The following is a 21,136-nucleotide window of genomic DNA, read 5'->3' as shown; positions in this document are numbered from 1 at the left end:
ACTAAGCCCACATTATGTATGGATAAAAGAAAAAGGAAACTAAGAAGGTTTGGAAAACAAAGAAAAGAAAAGGACATACTTTAACCAAATTAATATTTCCCCTAATTTTCGCCAATTTGAGAGACAAACTCCTCAACCTCCTATGAAATAAATCAAGATTGCTCCCTCAAATCTTCCAACATAAACAAAAAATCTAGCCAACCATATAATTAATGAACTAATTAATTAAAGTGCCCAATTAAAAAAGATGTAATTAAATTTTATTCTTCCATCCAAACAATACCTAGTTTAAGCCTAAATTTCTCATCCATTTTCACACAAAAAGAAACACATTTTTCTCTCTCTAAAAATGTCAAGTGAATCAGTGACTATTGAGGGAAGTGATGGAATTAATCTTAGGTCAAGAATCTTTAAACCCAACAAAGATATCAAAGATGATGATTTGGGTATTGTATTGGTTCATCCATACTCAGTTTTAGGAGGTTGTCAGAGTTTATTGAGAGGAATGGCAACTGGGTTAGCAAATGCTGGTTATTTGGCTGTTACTTTTGATATGAGAGGGGTTGGTAGGTCAACTGGTAGTAAATCAATTTCTGGGTTTTCTGAAGTCAAGGATGTTGTTTCTGTTTGCAAATGGGTTTGTGAAAATCTCTCTGTTCATAGGATTCTGCTTGTGGGTTCTTCTGCAGGTATAATTTTTTCAATTTTGAATTTAATTTCTTGTTTTCATGATTGATTTTAATCTGCAATTGAGAAAGATCAGCTTGTGTTCTTGCATATTGTTATCTGAAGATCAAAATTTGGATTTTGGTTGTGTAATTGTGTTGTTGAAAGTGAAAAGTTGATGAAAAGTGGTTAGAATTGATTATTGAGTCAGATCTATTCATGGGAAATTGACCTTTAATGGGAATTTTGGGTTATGCTTTATTGATTCATTATCATTGTTAGATTCTCTTGGTTGTCCTTTTCAGGAGAAAAGCAGTTGAATTTGCTAACTTTGAGGTGTTGAAATTAAGAGTTTTTTTTTCCTGCTTTTAATTTTATGTTTGATCTGAATATTGAAATTTGATGCTGATTGGTGTTGTTCTTTCATTGTTTTCCTGCCAAGATGTTTATCATGAACTCATGTCGAAACTCGAATTTTGATTCAAGCAATTTTGATGATCACATGTGAAGAAATTGTCTCAAAAATTTCTTTGTTGCAATCTTGCAAATTCCAACCCTCATTTTCTTCCTTGGCTTCTTATCATTCACTAGCCTTCTTGGTTTTTTCTTCTGCTTATTTTTCTCAGCTGTTTGAGCATACAAATCTGATTCATGGCATACATGTTAATTCTTCTATCTGAACCTTGAAATCTGTGTTTCAACTTGAAAAAAGAAGAAGTTAGGTTTGAATTTTGAAAGTTACTTGGATAGTTGGATGGTTCTTTTTCAGCTTAAGAGAGGATCATTCTAATCAGGTTGTAACTCTATTAACCATATATTTACCAAGGAATTCATGTTATAAGATCAGCGTTACCTAATTCTCTAACCACCCTACGAACAACGAACCAAAAAGGCGAATTATAACATGAAAAAGGTACAATATTGGTCTAAGTTAGCACATTATGTAGCGAATTGCGAGCCCAAATACTCAATCTCATACTAGCGAATCAGGCAACATTGTATAGGATCAGTGTTATCTAATTCTCTAACCACCCTACGAACCTCGTCCGAAAAAGCGAATTATAACATGAAAATGGTACAATTTTGGTCTACTTTAGCATATTATGTAGCGAATTGCGAACCCGTACCCAATCTCATACTAGTGAATCAGGCAACATTGTATAGGATCAGTGTTACCTAATTCTCTAACCACCCTACGACCCGCGAACCGAAAAAGCGAATTATAACATGAAAATGGTACAAGTTTGGTCTAATTTAGCACATTACGTAGCGAATTGCAAACCCGTAGCCAGTCTCATACTAGCGAATCAGGCAACATTGTATAGGATAGTCGTCTAACACAGTTATCTGCTAAACTTGTAACTGGTGTCAGTGTCCGGATTCTTTACAGTGACATGTCATCATTATCAAAACACGGTTATCTGCTAAACTTGTAACTGATGTCAGTGTCCGGATTCTTTACAGTGTCAGTGTCCGGATTCTTTACAGTGACATGTCATCATTGTCAAAACACGGTTATCTGCTAAACTTGTAACGGATGTCAGTGTCCGGATTCTTTACAGTGATATGTCATCATTGTCAAAACACTGATAATTTGATTGTTCTTCTCCTGAACATATCCAGTCTTTTGGAACAGGTGCACCAATTGCAGGTTCAGCTGTTGATCAAGTCGAGCAAATAGTCGGTTATGTGAGTATAGGATACCCATTTGGTTTGATGGCCTCAATCCTCTTTGGAAGGCACCATAAAGCTATTTTGCAGTCTACAAAACCAAAGCTTTTCGTTATGGGAACTCGAGATGGTTTTACCAGTGTCAAACAGTTGCAGAATAAGCTAAGCTCGGCTTCAGGCCGTATCGAGACTCATCTTATTGAAGGTGCTAGCCATTTTCAGATGGAAGGTCCTGATTTTGATTCTCAGATGGTTGATTTGATTTCCAGGTTTGCAGAATCTATTTAGGTAACAGGAAAATGGTAACAGAGTGAAATTTTGATTTCCTGCAAATGTAGTAGTAGATTCAGAAAACAGGAAAATGGTGGAAAACTGGTAAATTTGGTAATGTGCATTACATACTAGACATTTCTGAAACATATGGTCTTTTTTCTGTTTCGTACTTCCTCTGTTCCACAACTATCGCACCATATTGACTTTTATACCATTCACGTTGTGCCTTTAACCATCTTTTGTGGTATATACGTGAAAGAATATGTAATCATGTAGGACTTTATTAGATTCGTATCGATATATACTTTCTAAATATCAATTTTTTTTATAATTTTCACTTGTGCATAATTCGAGAAAATAACGAGATGAAGTCTTGTATTAAAGGGCGTAAAGTCAACATGGTGCAATAGTTTAGGAAAGGGGGAAGTATTAGGCAATAATGTGAATTACTAAAACAATCCTATATAATTTACCAATCTGACAAATTTACATGAACAAGCTTCTATTGTTTTTGGTTAAAATACATAACTGAGATAGTATTAGTACAAAAATCTACACCTCCCACTACTACCTACTGCCCCCCTAAAGATCACCTATAATTCTAACTGGACAATGGTACAATAATCTGGCATTTGCCAATATTAGGGTATTACACAAGGCTAAGCTTCTTGCTTCTTTTCCGAGGCAACTCGGCCTTTATCACCACCACCGCCGCCTTCTCCTCCCAATTCATCATACTGCCGTTTCCTCCACCCTTGCTCTCGGTCCATTGACTGTCCTTGTGATTGTGAGAATGGACGATTCGGCTCTCCACCATCTGATTGAAATATATTAGAAAAAAAAAAAACATTATGCTACAATTCAAAAGGCATACAAGAGTTCGACAATTAACAATTAACAGAACAAGTAGATATAGTTATGTCTACCGAATGAAGCATAAGTCTGAATCATTTACCAAATTTAGGGAATTCCAGAGTGAAATAGAGAATCAACTATGAAAGAAGATTAAAGCACTACGGTCTGATAGAGGTGGTGAATATCTGAGCTATGAATATCTTTTTAATTTTATAAAAAACTACACATTTATTCACACCATTTTAGCATGTTACATTAAGAATACATTAAAATCAATTCACTAAACGAAGAATGAATATCTCCATGAACAGAAAAGGATCACAGGAGACCAATGCAACATTTTCAGCCAGAGATTTGATTAGGAAATTCTGTACATTATAATAACTTTACATCTTTTGATCTATAAAGAACTCAATTGAAGAGGGGAGATGGAACAGAGGAAAAAAAAAGGCACATGTGCTTTCTAATTTGTACAAACAGAAGGCAATTAAGCATTACCACTTTCACCATCAGATGCATCCTGAAGCCTAGAAATAGCATCCATCAATGCTTGTTCATGCTCCTGCAATACAAAACAATTCGTTCAAACTTCCATATAGCGGCAAAATTTACAACAACAAAAAAAGAACAAAAAAAGCCAGAAAATTATTACTTTTAACACTCTTTTGGCTTTCTCAACCTCCATTGGGTCAGGGTGATTAGCACTAAAAACTTTCTCAACCTGCAAAACATCATCATTTTATCAAATTACATCATCAAACTGAAGACGAAATAAGAAATATCATAAATGGTAGTCAATAATGTAAGCTATAATACAACAATGCAATACTTAATACTTATCCATTTATCTATCACAGAAATATTCAGCTCTTTTTAATCCACATTTTCAGATTTATATACATGTTACAGACTGTGTCATCAAAAATTAAAACACAAGATTACTCACCTCTTTAATTAGATTATCAGTATGAAGTAATTCAATCTCTCCTAATCCTTTTCTTCCAATACCATTTTGGGGCATAAGTAAATCCTTCTTGGGTTGGCCCTTCAAGGTACCACGACCTCTTCCTGCACCAGCAACAGCCCCACCACGGGCTGAAGAAGACTTCTTAAAACCACGACCTTGACCAGTTCGACCACCACCTCTATGAGAAACTCCAGAATCCTCACCCTCCCACTTTATGTCTTCATCGGATATCTGATACAGATTACATCACGTAAGCACTGAAACAAAGTCCCTATATATTTTTTTTTCTACAAACTGATGCCAATGGGAAATAAGAAGCAATAAAGCTCAGATACTGATCATGGTAAGCATAAATTAAACCAATTACTCAGGAGGCAATTCAGTTAGTTACTAGAAAGTCAAAACCATGCAGATAAGTACCAATAATGTTATGCATTGTGTTGGCCGATCTATCACACATTCACAACTATTGTTTTTAAATATAGGAGCTGGACTATTTAGTTATTTTAGTAAACTAGAAATTCACACTCAAGCCAAAATTAACAAGTCAAAATTATTGGATTTTTCCCCATCAATCTAAGGAAAACCTTCAGCTCTCAATTTTTGGTGATGCTATGCAAAAATCCTAGTTCAAAACAGAGTTGAATAACTGAACTTTCAGAATGTATTGTATTGCATCAACATGGCAGAAAAAACAACACCAAAAAGTTACCATAAAAGCATGCAAAGCAAAAGGATATGTCCCTTCTGTCTGAAACTGATAATCACGCTGCTAGTAAAATTTAGATCATAAGAACGACAATCTCACGGAATCACAACTACTTCAATTCAAAAAACCCTGCTGTTAGAAAATACTGTAACTCCCATCACAGCACTATTACTTTTTTTAACTTGGAAATAAGCTTCGAAAATATGCAATAGCTAACAGGGTATATACTAACCTAAGACTATAATAAACACTACTGTTTGACGGGGATCATCTATATAGGCATCTGATAACAAGGACATACGTAGATACAAAGCATGTATATCACAGATACAGACACAACAACGACAAAAATATTAACCAAATACCAGATGTAATGAATAAAAGGGTCCAACTCATGCATAGTAGACATCATTGACACCAACAGTAGGCATCATAATTCATAAATTAGCATATGTTACTCATATTCTCTTTTTATTTATTGTTCGGATATACTCATAGATATAGATTGCTCTAGCAAAAATCACCCACCAATTAAAGGACCTAGGGTAGTATTCTTCAATCTCCAGAAAGAGGCATATTAATATTACCTCTTTAAGATTAACCCACTCCCATGCTTCACTTGCTGTATTCATATCATAAACTAAAGCATGCCGGCCCTGAAAACATATGGTAAGGATGTTATAGTCTTTAAAAACTGTCATAAGAAGGCATTATTAAAGTACACAAATTGTACCTCTTTAAAGTCTGTTATTACTGCCTCGTAGAAATTGTTATCTTCTGGCCACCTTGTCCACACTTTTTTCCCGATCTTCTTAGCATCCTCAGGATCATTAGCAACAAAGGTACCAGATGAGCTACGATTGGCAACCTGAGGCCTTCCTGGGGGAGCAGTTGAAGGGTACGGCAAAGACTGCACAACAGTACACCCCCATGAATAACGGAAATAAGAACATAAAATGCAGTGTGATAAGTCAAAAAAGCAACACAATGTAGTACATGAGGAAACTTCAGAATTCTACTGTCTGAATCTACTTGTAGTTTTTTTTAAAGGTGTTCATTAGTCCGGATAAGTTAAGTAAACTACGTAATAAAAGAAACAAATAAAGGATAGTGTAGCCCGTTATAGTGAATAAAATTTCCTCAATATATCAAAGCCAACTCCACATTTCATCCTGTCAAACTTCAGCAAATACGGAGCACTAGTTATCAAAAAATTGCCTCTCCAAGAACTTACTGGTTTGGGTTTCTTGGCTCGTGCTCCTGGAGGAGGGGCTCGTTTCAAATTTGATGAAGATGGTTGCATGGATGAGTGCGGATGCAAGGTCGGAGAAGGTGCACCAACAGATAATGCCGACACTGACTGCCCTGTTTTCTGTTTCTTACGTGATGCTGAAACAGTTGGACTTGGTACAGATTCATGAACAGGTTGCGAAGAGCTAATCATCCCTGATTGTCCATTTGTTTGTCTCCACTCCCTGAAAAATTAAACATGGCTCGCATCAAAAGACAGTAACATCATCATCAATTACCTTATATATTGATAAAAGTAATTTTATAGTAACGATTCAAAAAATCTCAAACCTTATTCTCCGGATCATATCATCATTGTTGACCCGTGATAGGAGCTCTCTGTGTTCCTCGTCTGATACCCTCAGCTCTTTCCTTAGTTCTGTTATCAAACTTTCTTTCTCCTAATAAAAGCACAGTGTGTTTAGATAAACAAACACATAGATTTTGCACAGAATCAAAAATCAGCAACAGCAAAGTACCCAAGAAATAGCATCGGATTGAGCCTTGAAAGCCCGCAATACAGAACAGTACGCGTCCTGTTCAATAATATGAATTTGCGTTTCCATGTCATTATTCGGCATCCTTGGATATGGGGCAGAGGCAGCAACTGCGGATCTTCCATTCCCAGCTACGCGTGCGTTTCTAGCAAATCTATTTTGATGAGGTGGTGGAAGATCATCATCCGTTCCTACAGAAATTTCAAAAATAATCAATACTTATATCAACATTATAAACCAAGAAAGAAAGTCCAGCATAGAACACAAAGGACAAAAAAATCAACAAAAAGTATAATTCATCCCTAAAAAATAAAACTTCATTAAGAGAAAGTTAAAATTAGTTAGTCGGAAGATGAAAGTCTTATATAAGAAAGAACATAATAGCAGAGACACAAAAGAAGTTGATGCAGCACTCTTCACAAAGAAGCTGCAAACTGTTTACAAGGGATTTGTCTCAGTGATTATGCGAAAGACCAGAACCATCACAATGAAGACAAATATAACGCAGCAGATAATTGACTCATGAGACTGGTGAGTTATCGCAGCTATTGAACCAAAAGGTGAAAACTAACCAAGAACTCCAAAACCATGTATGTTTCTAAACGTAAATACAGTGGTTCCTGTTATACTCCATTCTAAAAACATACAAGTAGATATTTTTGTTTGAAATACAAGTCATTCAACAATGAAGCATTGAACATAATTTTACAAGATCACAAAGAATATTTGAAACAATAAATCCAGGTTTTACGTCGTCTTAAGGTGTAGAAGCAATTTAACATAAAACAAATTCTTAATACGTGCAAAAGTGGTGTTATAACACGGCGAAAGTAGTCATTATTGAAGTATGACAGGACATGATGGCACAATAACCATTCAACAGTATCACACATTATTTTCACCAGCAGCCCATTGACTATAACTAAAACTTTCACTATAGAGAAGTAAAGGAATAGGGAATGAATTAAATTTTCCATTCTGTGTCTTTTAGCACTTGGAATAATTCTAGATTATATTGTCTTATGAATAGGATCAATTTCCAACTAATAAACCACCATTATTTATGCGGAAGCATTCCATGTAAGGCATCACATTATCTTACCCCCACCCACGAGTATATAACGAAATTTTTGGAACCATCTGCAACAAACTCAACTAACTACCATGAAAAAGGAAATATCACCGAATAACAAATCAAGCATGTTGATGAAAGATCCAATAGTACAACATATGTGATTTGATACCCAACCAAGACATTCATTTTCGTGTGATTTGATACTCGGTTTCAGGTGTTGATAACTAACACAAAAACGACAAGCAAGCAGCTCAACCAGAGGATGATACACACCAAACTTCTAATATGACAGTCCCCCATATCATATGCAATCCAACACTATGACTGGAAATTTCCAGCAAATACACTAAGATGACCAATACAAGCACAAATGACATGCTGGCACACTATTACATGCGAAAGGAGTTTATTACCCACCCCGAAATTCAAAATAACAAACTTAACGGTTGTGTCAGTTGGACCATTCATTTCATCATAGACGCTTGACACTTCATTTTGGACTAAACCTGCCAAAGTTTATTATATTGGCAATGTCACTTAGACACATACCCGTTGGACACTGTCACGCAAGTTCGGTCAAAGTAATATTAGCTTACCAGAGAATCTAAAAAATATGCAACAGAGAATCAAAAAGAAAAGGAGAGTTTCCCTTTCTCCAATCCCAGCATAGATAATACAACTCTTGATGATGGATAATCAGGAACAGGGTCCCCTAATGTACCGGCCTAAACATATACTCCGTATAATTAAATAAACCCCGCTAATGACAATTCACAAAAAACTTTCTTGCTTTAATTGATTCGAATGTGATAACACTAACGGTCCAGCTTCTTGATAGTTCATACAGCTTCAAAATAGTAAAACTTACTGATATACAAACAAAAAAGAGTTGCTTTAATTGACTCGAATTTGATAACACTATTGATCCAGCTTATTGATCTTTCATACAGCTTCAAATTAGTAAAACTTACTGACATACAAACAAAAAAGAGTTGCTTTAATTTACTCGAATGTGATAACACTATTGATCCAGCTTCTTGATCTTTCATACAGCTTCAAATTAGTAAAATTTACTGACATAAGAACAAATAAGACTTGTTTCACCCAAAAGCTGAAAAGTTCAAAACTTGGAAAATACTCATGATCTGCCAATTTCTAAGCTCTCAAACAGTCTCCCAATCCCCAGTAACTCATAGAAGCTTCAAAATTCTTTCATAACAGAAAAAACATCATGCAAAATTTCGAACTTTAAAGTCAACCCCAAGAACCTTAACCACAATTTTTAAACCAATCTGACGAAATTAAACCCTGACTCAATTCACAGAGCTAGTATCAAAAATCCCCAGAAAAGTTGATGCAACAGTTCAAGCAAGCTACTAATAGTTCAGGAACAATCCAAGAGAAAACCCCTAACACAATTCAAAGAAAAAAACCCAATCTTTTAAAAAAAAAATCGCTAAAAATCACAAAGAAAACCTCCGATCTTACCACTGCTATCGGAAAGATCGTACTCCATCACCACTTATTCAAATCGAACCAACCCCTTTTTTCGACGAACAGCAGGAGCAGCTCCTCCCCGCAACAAGAACAACAAAACCTCAGATTAGGTCAAAAGAAAGGGGAAAAGGATCGGAATTCGATCAAAGACTGGAAATCGAGCAGAAATTAGGGGTTTAGGGATGAAGATCGGTGGGGAAACAGGGAATTGGAGGGAGAAATTGATGCGAATTAGGGTTGAATGAGGAGAGAGAAAGAGAGACAGCGCGGTGGTGTTGAAGGGTTGAGAAGGAACAACAACGCGGACTTGAAACATATTTTTTGTTGTATTCTTTTTAGTTTATTTTTTAATTTTTTGAGTTCCGTTTTTGTTTCCTCTTCTAAGTTTTGATGTTTTAGAAGTATGTTTAATCTTAGTAAAGTGTTATAGTACTATTATTATGTAATGTAACTTTCTTGGGAGAACAAGAACATATCTTTCTTGGCTTGATCTTTGGATTTATAGCTTTAGACTTGTTCTATTTTACAATAGTTTTGGTTTTTTAGGTAAATCGATAAATATTCGGCCCGTGAGTTTTCTTTGTCGTCTTTATGATTATGTGAACTTTAGGTTTGACTCGGTTTAAAGAGCAACTAGTTTTTGGGCCCGGGCGATGCCTCGGGTTATTACGTTAATAGCATTCACATTTACTTATACATATTTTTTTTACAATGATAACATGAAATATGTAATAGATTAGTGGTAAAATATTTATTGTTTAAACTCAAGGTCAAGGGTTCAAACCTTACTCTAACCATGTTTGAATTTTTTTATAAACAGAGCGTCACGTGTCACGTATACTTTCTTATAAATGCCTTTTAATATATAGTGTAGATAGATTGAGAGCACCCGTCTCAATTTGTTAGGTAAATCTATAAGCATTTATAGCGTGCAAGTTATCTTTTCGGATTTATGATCTTGTGAAAATTAGATTTGAGCTGGTTTGAGTAACAAAGTGGATGTTCTCTTTGTAATGTTATTGTGTTACTTTCTAGGAAGAACAATATTGTATCTTTCTTGGCTCAATCTTTGGATTTTATAGTTTTAGACTTGTAGAGTTATTGCAATAGTTTCGGTTTTTTAGGTGAATCGGTAAGTATTTGTAGTCCGAGAGTTATTATACTCTGCTTTATGATTTATGAAATATGAGTTTGACCCGGTTCAATGGAAAATAGAGTGAGAGAGTTTACCTTGCACTAGTCTTATTTGGCTCAATCTTTTGGTTTTTGTATCTTTTGACTAGTTGAGTTGTCTCACTAGTTTCGACTTTTTAGGTAAATTGGCAAGTATTAATAGCTTGGGAAGGAGGTCACAAGAAGATTCAGGTTGAGGTTGATTCTGAAGTTATAGTGCGCCTACTGCTAGATGAGGTGCCTATTTCTTCTCCCTATATTCACATTATTCGGAGGTGCAAGGCATTGATCAAGAGGGACGGGTGGAAGGTGAGAGTTGGACATTGTTATAGAGAGGCGAACCGGGCAGCAGATTGGTTGGCTAATCGCGGTGTTAAGCTAGACCAGAAGCTCGAGTTGCTGAGGGCGATCCCGAAGGATCTTCGTGCCGTTTTATTAGAGGATTTGGGTGGAGTGTCATGGCCAAGAATGGTTCCTGCAAACTCACCTCACTGATGCAGGGGTGGCAGTGGAGTTTAGCTCCCTGTAATGTAGCTGTTGCTACTTTATTTTCTTTATGTTCTTCGTTCTGTTATTTTTTTCCCTTTTAGCTTGCTAGTTTTTCTTTGTTTTTGGGCCTTGGCCTCTCTTTCACCAAAAAAAAAAAATAGCCTATTAGTTATCGTTCTTAGCTTTATGGTTTTGGAAAATATGGGTTAAGTCGGTTCAACATTTATTAAAGTGAGAGTTATCTTTGTAATGATGTTTGTTAATGAGGAAAAAATGGTAGATGTGTGTGTACTTCTTGTAATTCACTAGTTGTAAGTTTATGTACATAATTGTGACGATATTTATTGGTCGTTACTAAGGTTTTGGGAAAAGGGTATATATTGATTATGTGGTGAATGACTTGAATCGCGAGAGATTTGCATTCATCTTTAGACTCGTTTTGCACTAATCTCGTTTTTTAGGTAAATCAATAAATGTTCATATCATGTTATTTTTTTCTTAATTTATCAACGTTGTGATTTTGTGAAATATGGGTTTTAGACAGTTTAACGTTTAATAGAGTGATAGTTCTCTATGTAATTAATGTAGTTGCATGATGAGTAAAAGACAGAAGCAAAGTGTCGTGTTACTTTTCAAGGAGACACATGCATTGACTCACTCTTTAGATTTATAACTTTAGACCTGTTGCATCGAGCTTGAGTCTTTGGTTTTTGTAGGTAGATAGGTAAATATACATATCATACGAGTTCTCTTGCTCAGCTTAATGGTTTTGTGAAATTTGGGTTTGAGGCAGTTTTAAAACCTCTTAAAAATGATGTGGCCAAAATGATTAAAATTGTAGAGTAATTTCCATAGGCGATTTTAAAAATATGGCATTTGTGATTTTTTCGTGGAAAACATTTAATTGATGAAGTTCCATCATGATAATCATTCACTTACATGAAAGAGGATCACAAATGATATTCACTCACAACAAAATTAACCATGTGTCGTTTTTCTTCCTTGCTTATGTAAAGTACAAAATATATACTAACAACAAATCGAAACATATTTTGACTACTCCGTACAATGCGTACCCTACATGCTCATTAAACACGACCCTCAACCATCAAATAATCAAGCTTCCAAAAAGCGACACCGTCGCCTACCAGGCCCACTGTCCAGCCACTCGAGCATCGCGAAAGAGGTAAGTCGCAACACACGTCTTAGCTAGCTAGTGTGCAAAAGAGTTGCGTCTTGTCCCTTTGTTGAACTAGAAGATGGATCAACCTACCGCAGGAGACACCCTAAATGCCTCACAGAAAGAGGCAAATAACTAAGTTACCTAAGACTCTGGACGACTCGGATGGCGCGCCATACATTTCAAACTTTCCTCCTCTTATTCTTTTTTGATCGAACCAAACCAAAATCGCAAATAATCGAAGTTTCACCTCCTCTAATTATGAAATCCCAATCAAAAAATGCTCAAAAATTTGACACCAACCAAACAATTCCACACAAAAATTGCACAAAATTTGCCACCTTCCCCAACCCATGACTCACACAACAACAACGACATCCTCTTCCCCAAAAACTCCCATTTTTGTGCGACGTTTAAGGATTAATAATTAATCACCGATTCATATGAAATGCTTTCCCATTTCTCCCTTCTTCACTCCCCTTCTCTCTCCTCCTCCTCCTCCGCCCTCTCTCTCTCCTCCCTCGCCCCTCTCCGCCGCTCCCTCCTCCGCTCCCTTCGCCGCCGTAATCACAACCTCACCGGGAAAATCTTCTCAGTGATGGATTCTCAACAGAGTGCTTCGGTTGAACAGGTGACCGAGGATTTGAAGAATCAGAAGCTGACCCATGATAGTAATCGTACTAAATTGAAGCTTGAAGACCTTAATTGGGATCATTCCTTTGTTCGTGAATTGCCCGGTGATTCTAGGGTTGATAATAACCCTCGTCAGGTTTTGTTCCTCGAACCCCCCCTTTATTCAATTTATGGTGTATTGATTTATTTAATTAATTTTATAGCTTAGTTAATTGGAATTTTTAGGCATTTAAAGTTTGTTGATGATGTGGGTTGGTGTTATTTTTGACAAATTCTAAGTTGTTCTTGATTTGGGTGTGGTTGAGTTTGGTGAATTGAGTGTTGTAGGAAATTAGATAGGAAGTTGAGAACATAAATTGTTGTTTGCTGTGTTAATGAGACATGGATATTAGTCGGCGAGTCGGTGAATGTGTGCTAGCTAAGTTGGTAAGCTCATGGGGTGATACCAAGGCTTGTGATCGAATTCCTGTCTTTACCACTACCCTTTGTGTCTCTGTATACACCAAATAAGGGTGAAAACATATACCAAATGTCAATGAAGATGTATTAGATAAGAAGTTGAGAACATTAATTGTTGTTTGTTGTTAATGAGACATCGATATTAGTTGGTGGATGTCTGCTAGCTAAGTTGGTGAACTCATGGGGTGATACCGAGGCTTGTGATCGAATCCCGTCTTTATCACTACCCTTTGTGTCTCTGTGTACACCAAATAAGGGTGAAAACATATACCAATTGTCAATGAAGATGTATTAGATAAGAAGTTGAGAACTTTAATTGTTGTTTGTTGTTAATGAGACATTGATATTAGTTGGTGCATGTCTGCTAGCTAAGTTGGTAAACTCATGGGGTGATACCGAGGCTTGTGATCGAATGATTCGTATCCCTTTTTTACCACTACCCTTTCTGTCTCTGTGTACACCAAATAAGGGTGAAAAGATATACCAGGAGTCATTGAAGATGAATTTGGAGGATGTTGTTTGATCGGAGGTTGGACAGAATTGGGTTTACAACATCAAGAAGTGCAATTTAGCTTGATAGATAACCAGTTTGGAGCATATTGCTGGAAGTTTCAGGTTATATATGTTCATGTTATGAAGTACATGGACATATTGATTCTTTCTCTCGTGGAATTAAACATCTGACTTGGTTTATGATTCTTGAGAATCATTTTTGTGTATTGTATAAAGAGATTCCTTTTAGCAGAGAATCATTTTTGTGTTGGGGCTTCCTGGAAAAGTGAATATTGTATAAAGAGTTTCCTTTTAGCAGTGGCTGTTCCCGGAAATTTTGGTTATGAGGTTCGGAGTCTTTAGATACATATAATGAAATCAAATAGCATGATCTGGAATCCAAATTACAACTAATAATCTGGGAAGCACATAAGCAATTACAATAACTTTTAATTTTTGTTCACAATTGAACTAGTTTATGGTTGAGCGATTAGTAAGGAAAAGGTAAGGGGTAAAAAGGTGTATGTAGCTTCAAATAATTGAACACGGTTACTTGTCTCAACACCACCCACAGATATTGCCTATATGGGCTGGTATATTATGTGTAGGTAATGCTTTTATCTCAATTTTTCCGTGTTGTTTTCTTACGTATTGTACTGTTTCTATTCAGGTCTTTCATGCTTGCTATACAAAAGTTTCACCCTCTGTAGAGGTGGATAACCCGCAACTTGTTGCATGGTCTGATTCAGTTGCTGAATCTCTTGAATTAGATCCTAAAGAGTGAGTGTTTACTTTCCCTGCTATATGAAATTAAGCATAGTGCTTATACATGGTAATTGGCTTACTATTGCATTTACCTCAGTGCTTCAACCATTTTGCGGGACTTTTTATACATTTAATTTGATCCTGGGTTGTTAGAGGAGAATTACTCTAACTATTCCAAACAGTTGCAATAAGTACATATTTCTCATGCTTATCTAATTTATCATCTCTTGTTGTGTTGATCAGGTTTGAGCGACCTGATTTTCCACTAATATTTTCTGGGGCGTCCCCATTTTTCGGATCGTAAGTCGGCTACTTAGTTGTCTTTTTTGGTATTTTTGGGTGTTCTTTATGATTGAAGCTCTTGTGTTTCTCGGGCTGTTTGCATTCTCCCTGATGAAATATCTTTTACAGATTGCCGTATGCTCAATGTTATGGTGGTCATCAGTTTGGCACATGGGCTGGTCAGTTGGGTGATGGCCGGGCAATTACATTGGGTGAGCTTGTGAATTCAAAGAAAGAAAGGTGGGAAATACAACTGAAAGGCGCTGGCAAGACCCCATACAGCCGCTTTGCAGATGGGCTGGCCGTTCTTCGTAGTAGCATTCGAGAATTCCTTTGCAGTGAAGCCATGCATAGTCTTGGAATCCCCACAACACGTGCCCTTTGTCTCGTAACTACTGGGAAATTTGTCGTCCGAGATATGTTTTACGAGTACGTGCACACAAACCATATACATGATGCCCGATCTTGCTGTTTGTTTCAATCCATTTTCATATAATGTCCTATGTTTTATGCAAGTTACTCATTCAATAGCGTATTAGCCAGAGTTTCATGTTCCTCAATCAACATTTTGCGTATTAAGCCCTCTTCCTGTTTTAGTACATCTAACATGCTGATTAAGTTCTTAAATTGGTAGCGACTATGATCTGTATTTGCACTACTTATTTCCTTCTTGCTTGTGTTCTTTGAATTTGCATTGTGGGCTAGGAGATGGCTAGATGGCTGATGATTGGTAGGCCTGATTCTGATTACTAATTCCGTGTCTGATATGATCAATCTCTGCTGTATGCAGTGGCAATGCAAAGGAAGAACCCGGTGCTATTGTCTGTAGAGTTGCTCCTTCCTTTTTGCGTTTCGGTTCATATCAGTTACATGCCGCTAGAGGAAAAGAGGATCTCGATATTGTTCGACGTCTTGCAGATTATGCCATCAAGCATCACTTCCCCCATATCGAGAATATGAATCAGAGTGAAAGTTTGTCTTTTAACACAGGCTTTGATGAACAGTCTGTTGTGGATCTCAGCTCTAATAAATATGCAGGTTAGTACCTGTTCTGATACATCTTTGATTTCGTTAGCAAAATCATAGAAACGCCTTCGTCAAGGCTAGGTCTATTTATATCATTCTTAGCTGGACCTTTTGAAACTAATGTCTCGTTATGTGGCATGAAGTGCTGCCCCTTTTGCATGTTGTTCCACCTTTTTTTTAATTGATTGCCACATCAAGTGAATTGATATTTGTCTAATTTGAGTCGGGATAGCTAACATGTCAAATATGCAAATTTTGTTTAATTATGGTTTACTGCTGTTTTTACAGAGTTCACTCCTGCTACCTTAAATCCCTTTTCCCATTTCTGACTAGCATGTAAGGATATCATTGAAGAATGTTATGTCTTCCAAAATAACTACGAGTATTCTCTCTGCAAAAAAAGATACTAAAACATAAAACTGTTTCTTTTGTTATTTCTCTTTGTAGTTTGTTCAAGTGACATATTGATAAGACTCATAAGAGTTTTCATGCATCAAATCATACCTAGTATCCTGTGACTCTCATGCTTGAATATGTATTCTGCAATTGTGCTGCAATTTTTTTTACTGAACTTTGAGCTACAGATGATTGAACCTAAGCTCAAACATTAACAGTATGTATCCTTGTACAGCAAAAAATTTAGTTGATGTTTAGAAAAAGAAGCCTGATGTTTTGTGAAGTGATACCTGTTACCTTTTCTATGATTTGATCAGCTTGGGCAGTCGAAGTTGCTGAGCGTACTGCTTCATTGTTTGCTGGCTGGCAGGGGGTCGGTTTCACACACGGTGTTCTAAACACTGACAATATGAGCATATTGGGCCTTACAATTGATTACGGCCCATTCGGTTTCTTAGATGCTTTTGATCCAAGTTATACCCCAAACACAACTGATCTTCCTGGTAGAAGATACTGCTTTGCAAATCAACCTGATATAGGCTTGTGGAACATTGCACAGTTTGCTGCGACCTTACAAGCAGCTAACTTGCTTCAGGATAATGAGGCTAATTATGTCATGGAAAGGTACTTTTTTGTTTTCCAAATATTCTGAACAATGCTGTAGTTGTGTTGGCTAGACAAACTGATGATGAATGGATATAAATAAATATCTGCAGATATGGGACTAAATTTATGGATTACTACCAAGCTATTATGATTAAAAAACTCGGACTGCCAAAATACAATAAAGATTTGATCAGCAAACTTCTTAACAACATGGCCGTTGACAAAGTTGATTACACAAACTTCTTTCGACTACTTTCCAATATCAAAGTTGACTCCAGTATTCCGGATTCCCAGCTATTGACCCCCCTGAAGGCTGTTCTGCTAGATATTGGCCAAGAGCGCAGGGAGGCGTGGACGAGCTGGATGAAATTATATGTGCAAGAGGTACTAATTCCACACTATTTCAACTTTTGCTTTTCATAGAGTTTCTGATTGTGCCCTTGTCTTTTGGTTTCCTCTCGTAATACTAAAAAATATGAAACTTGCTATTGATCAATGGGTCCCACACCCTAGTCCCGAGCATGGACTCCCGCCGTACCGTACCCCCCTTTTCTCATTGCAAGTCTGCATCCCTGATATATGGAATGTTGTAACAATTTCTACATATGCAATTTTTTTTTTGGGGTGGCAAGTTAGTGACCATGGTAGGCTTACTGGTATTAGTGTGATACCATTGCCTTTGTCTTAGTCATAGGAGCACGAATTGACATTCTGTTTCTTTGATTACATACGTTTAGAGTGGACTAGATAGGGTAAATGGGTATAGGGTTTGGGTCATGTTAATAGGGTTCTTATTGGATAGGGCTATTATTGGACAAGACCTTTATTGGACAGGTCAATATAGGGCCAAACTTATAATTCAATAATTTTGAAAACTAAAATAGTTATGATAAAGTAAAAAATTATATGGATAGCTTCGTATCCCACTTGTATTCGCATACGACTTTTTCCCCCCCCCCATTTTTCCTTGTTCACTTATTGATCCGCCCACTATCAGCCCACCATTGACCCGCTAAAATTGACCATTTAATTACCCGGCCCGCTTTTGACCCACACCGACCATGACCCGATCCGCCCCATAACCAGGACTAGTTTAGAGATATGAGTAGTTGATTAGCACTTAGAAGGTACAAGGGAATCATAATAGATTTAAATATTGATTATGTGTTGTTCTCTCTCTCTCCTTCTCAGCTCGCTTCTAGTGGAGTTCCCGACGAAGAGAGGAAGGTTGCTATGGATTCCGTGAATCCAAAGTACATCCTCCGAAATTATTTATGCCAAAGTGCCATTGATGCAGCCGAACAAGGGGACTTTGAAGAGGTACGTAGGGTATTAAAAGTCATGGAAAGACCGTTTGATGAGCAACCCGGGATGGAGAAATATGCCCGCTTACCTCCCGCTTGGGCTTATCGGCCCGGCGTCTGTATGCTCTCCTGTTCTTCGTGATTCAACGAACAACTCACTGTGAAATGATGAGTTTATTATGCAGGAGATTGCAAGGGTTACTTTCTGTACATAAATTAGATAAATCTTCAATATTTTACACTTTTGCTTAGCTTTTGAAATATGTTTTGCAGTTGAAAAATTGCATCTTTTGTTGTTGTGATACCATTGTAATTTCCTTAACAATAGTCTGCCACTCTCGGCTTTTCCGCCTTTGTTAATCAACTTCCACGTATGAGCTCCCTTCGAAGTTCTAATGGATGTTCGGTATTAGCAACGATTAATTGTTGCATACTTATATAGGGTGTACAGAAAAAGTTATCTTTCCTAATCTAGTTTTGGTTTATGACTTAGGCCCTGAACTGAATTGAACTGAACTGAACTGACCTGAATGCTCCTGAACTGAACTGCGAAATAAGTTTTGAAACTGAAATTAAGCCAAAAGGAACATGACCTTAGGAAGTCCAATGTGCCACTACAATTAGGTGATGTAGAGAAGATATAAATTGCTCAACTAGTTAACCAAGCTTTAGTTACATGTTTTTTGATTAAAAGTCCATTGATGCTAAAATCAAACTTCTTGTTATATGTAACATACATAGATGGTCTCAATGCTTTGTTATATGAATGTTCATCAAGCACCAATGATCATTGTTTTACAAGTCCATGTCCAAGACATCGCTTTCCTTTATATAGGGATCAAATCTCATTTTGCTAATTTGAGAGACTTTTCTTATCTTCCCTTTATATAGGTCCCCTTCTTACCTTAAAAGGTCAATAGTCAATCATTTAATGAAAATTTTCATATGTTTTTGTTTCAAAATAAAGTGCAAAAGATTTAAAGTCTCATCAATTCAATACGAGTATAAATCGAAGATTTCAAGTGGTATAGCGTTGAATTCGTTGCTAAATATTACTTGTTAAACCCGCTCTTTTTAAATTTGGTCCTTATCATGGTTATAACTGTATGTGAATAAAATATAACACGTGTCACTCTCTAATCGGCCCTCTCTAATATGAAAAAAGAAACGGTTTTTTCATGAAATACCTCTGAGGTTTGCAATAATGCACCAAATACCCCTGCGCGTTTCAAAATTCATTGAATACCCCTATTTTTTCCGTATTGTTCACCAAATACCCCTATTATGACTTTCCGTTAGTCCTCCGTTAAGTCATGTTTATAATTCACCAAATACACCTATTTATAAACTTTTTGCATAGTATACACCTATTTACAAAGTTTTTTGCACCAAATACCCAAACAGCTTATACCATTAATAATTGAATTTGAAGAACAATACATCTGAAAATTGAAGAACAAAACCCATAATATTGAAGAAGAGAATATTAAATTTTGAGAGTTTAATTCCTAAAATCGAAAATCTAAACTACAAATTCGAATTCCAGTGTCTATAATCTCTCTCTAATCTACCTAAATTCTGTTGTTTTTCGTCCCTTGCTGCTGCCGCTGCTATTCTATGCTCACGAAGAACTCAGCTCCAAAATCTAAAATAGGAAAACCAACGAAAATCAAAATCTGAAAAACACAAACAAATGTTGCTCCAAAATCTCCTCTAATTTCATATGCTCCCTCGAACCAAAGAGAAGAACATAAATGCTGAAGAACGAATTCGAGAACGAAAATCTGCAAAAAAAAAAAAACGAAAATCTAGTTCTGTATTCTCTCTTAATTGTTGCGCTACCCTCTATGCTCTCTACACTATCAATTTTTGTTCTCCGTCCTTCGAATCCAACCCCCGAATTCCAAAAAAAATCAGCCCAGAAAATAGGGGCAACATGAAATCTGAATTCAGCATCTTCAATTTCAACAGAAATATGAATTCATGTCCTGCTGTCTTCATCATCACCTTACCCTAACTGAATTCATGTTCATGGGCACATGCCTAACCCACATATCCACAATTTCATCTTCAATTTCATCTTTGTTCATAATATTCATCATCACCATACCTAACAGAAACCTCCCCTTGTTCATCAAACTTCAATTCACGATTTCAATTCACTAGAAAATTTGGGTTCGATTATTTGGGATTTGAGTTAGCAATTGATTTTTGATGAAGATGGTTTGAGAAGGAAAAATTGTCGCTGGGTTCACCATTTTGATACCCAGGAAAAAGAGATGTGAGATTGAGAGGAGATAGGAGGGTGAGAGGAGAGAGGGGATTTATAGTTAATTAGGGTTCATTAAGTGTTAATTAGGATTGGCATTAATTCACCTCAAATTACTCAGAAATACAAGCTCGGTAGTTCTGCGAATCCACCATTTTCGCCATTTCCGCCGACGAAGGTTGAAGGTTGGCGGCGAAAGGAGAGGACTAAGCGCGGCAGCAGCAAAGGAAGGAGAAGACGGTGGCGAGAGAAGAGAAACGATGATGAAGAAGAAGAAGAAGAAGAAGAAGAGGGGCGAGTAATTAAGAAGAACAGAGGAGATGAGATGAGAGAGAAGACATTAGATTTTTTTTAAAAGTTAAAATGTAGAATATTGGGTGAATAAGGGCATAAACGTAAATTAACGCTAACGGAGTACTAACGGCCGTTAAATCCAAGGGTATTTGGTGCACTTTAAGTTTAAATAGGGGTATTCTATGAATTTTGAAACGCGCAGGGGTATTTGGTGCATTATTGCAAACCTCAGGGGCATTTCATAGTGGCTTGGTGTTTTTTTTGCAAA

General features: G+C 36.6%; 3 protein-coding genes across 3 annotated transcripts; 2 read left to right on the top strand and 1 right to left on the bottom strand.

Moving 5' to 3' along the window:
* Positions 1 to 49: 49 nt before the first annotated feature.
* On the top strand, positions 50 to 2,754 carry LOC110802226 (uncharacterized). Its single transcript, XM_022007670.2, has 2 exons — positions 50 to 689; positions 2,303 to 2,754. Exons 1-2 carry the CDS (start codon positions 350 to 352, stop codon positions 2,623 to 2,625), a joined length of 663 nt encoding a protein of 220 aa, XP_021863362.1. The 5' UTR covers positions 50 to 349; the 3' UTR covers positions 2,626 to 2,754.
* A 298-nt stretch (positions 2,755 to 3,052) lies between these two features.
* LOC110802220 (protein EMSY-LIKE 3) lies at positions 3,053 to 9,887 on the bottom strand. Its single transcript, XM_022007660.2, has 10 exons — positions 9,492 to 9,887; positions 6,911 to 7,119; positions 6,723 to 6,832; positions 6,376 to 6,616; positions 5,875 to 6,051; positions 5,729 to 5,797; positions 4,412 to 4,663; positions 4,118 to 4,186; positions 3,964 to 4,027; positions 3,053 to 3,427 (listed from the first exon to the last, which is right to left on the bottom strand). Exons 1-10 carry the CDS (start codon positions 9,517 to 9,519, stop codon positions 3,270 to 3,272), a joined length of 1,377 nt encoding a protein of 458 aa, XP_021863352.1. The 5' UTR covers positions 9,520 to 9,887; the 3' UTR covers positions 3,053 to 3,269.
* A 2,748-nt stretch (positions 9,888 to 12,635) lies between these two features.
* On the top strand, positions 12,636 to 18,701 carry LOC110802235 (uncharacterized). Its single transcript, XM_022007678.2, has 8 exons — positions 12,636 to 13,111; positions 14,597 to 14,706; positions 14,935 to 14,991; positions 15,103 to 15,402; positions 15,764 to 16,011; positions 16,713 to 17,019; positions 17,112 to 17,385; positions 18,193 to 18,701. The coding sequence occupies exons 1-8, from the start codon at positions 12,791 to 12,793 to the stop codon at positions 18,445 to 18,447; spliced, it is 1,872 nt and encodes a 623-aa protein (XP_021863370.2). The 5' UTR covers positions 12,636 to 12,790; the 3' UTR covers positions 18,448 to 18,701.
* The last annotated feature ends 2,435 nt before the right edge of the window (positions 18,702 to 21,136 follow it).

Source organism: Spinacia oleracea, chromosome 4 (genome assembly GCF_020520425.1).
Source record: "Spinacia oleracea cultivar Varoflay chromosome 4, BTI_SOV_V1, whole genome shotgun sequence".
Lineage (NCBI taxonomy): Eukaryota > Viridiplantae > Streptophyta > Magnoliopsida > Caryophyllales > Amaranthaceae > Spinacia > Spinacia oleracea.
The sequence above is the reverse complement of the archived record's forward strand: the minus strand, read 5'-3'. Positions and strand labels throughout refer to the sequence as shown.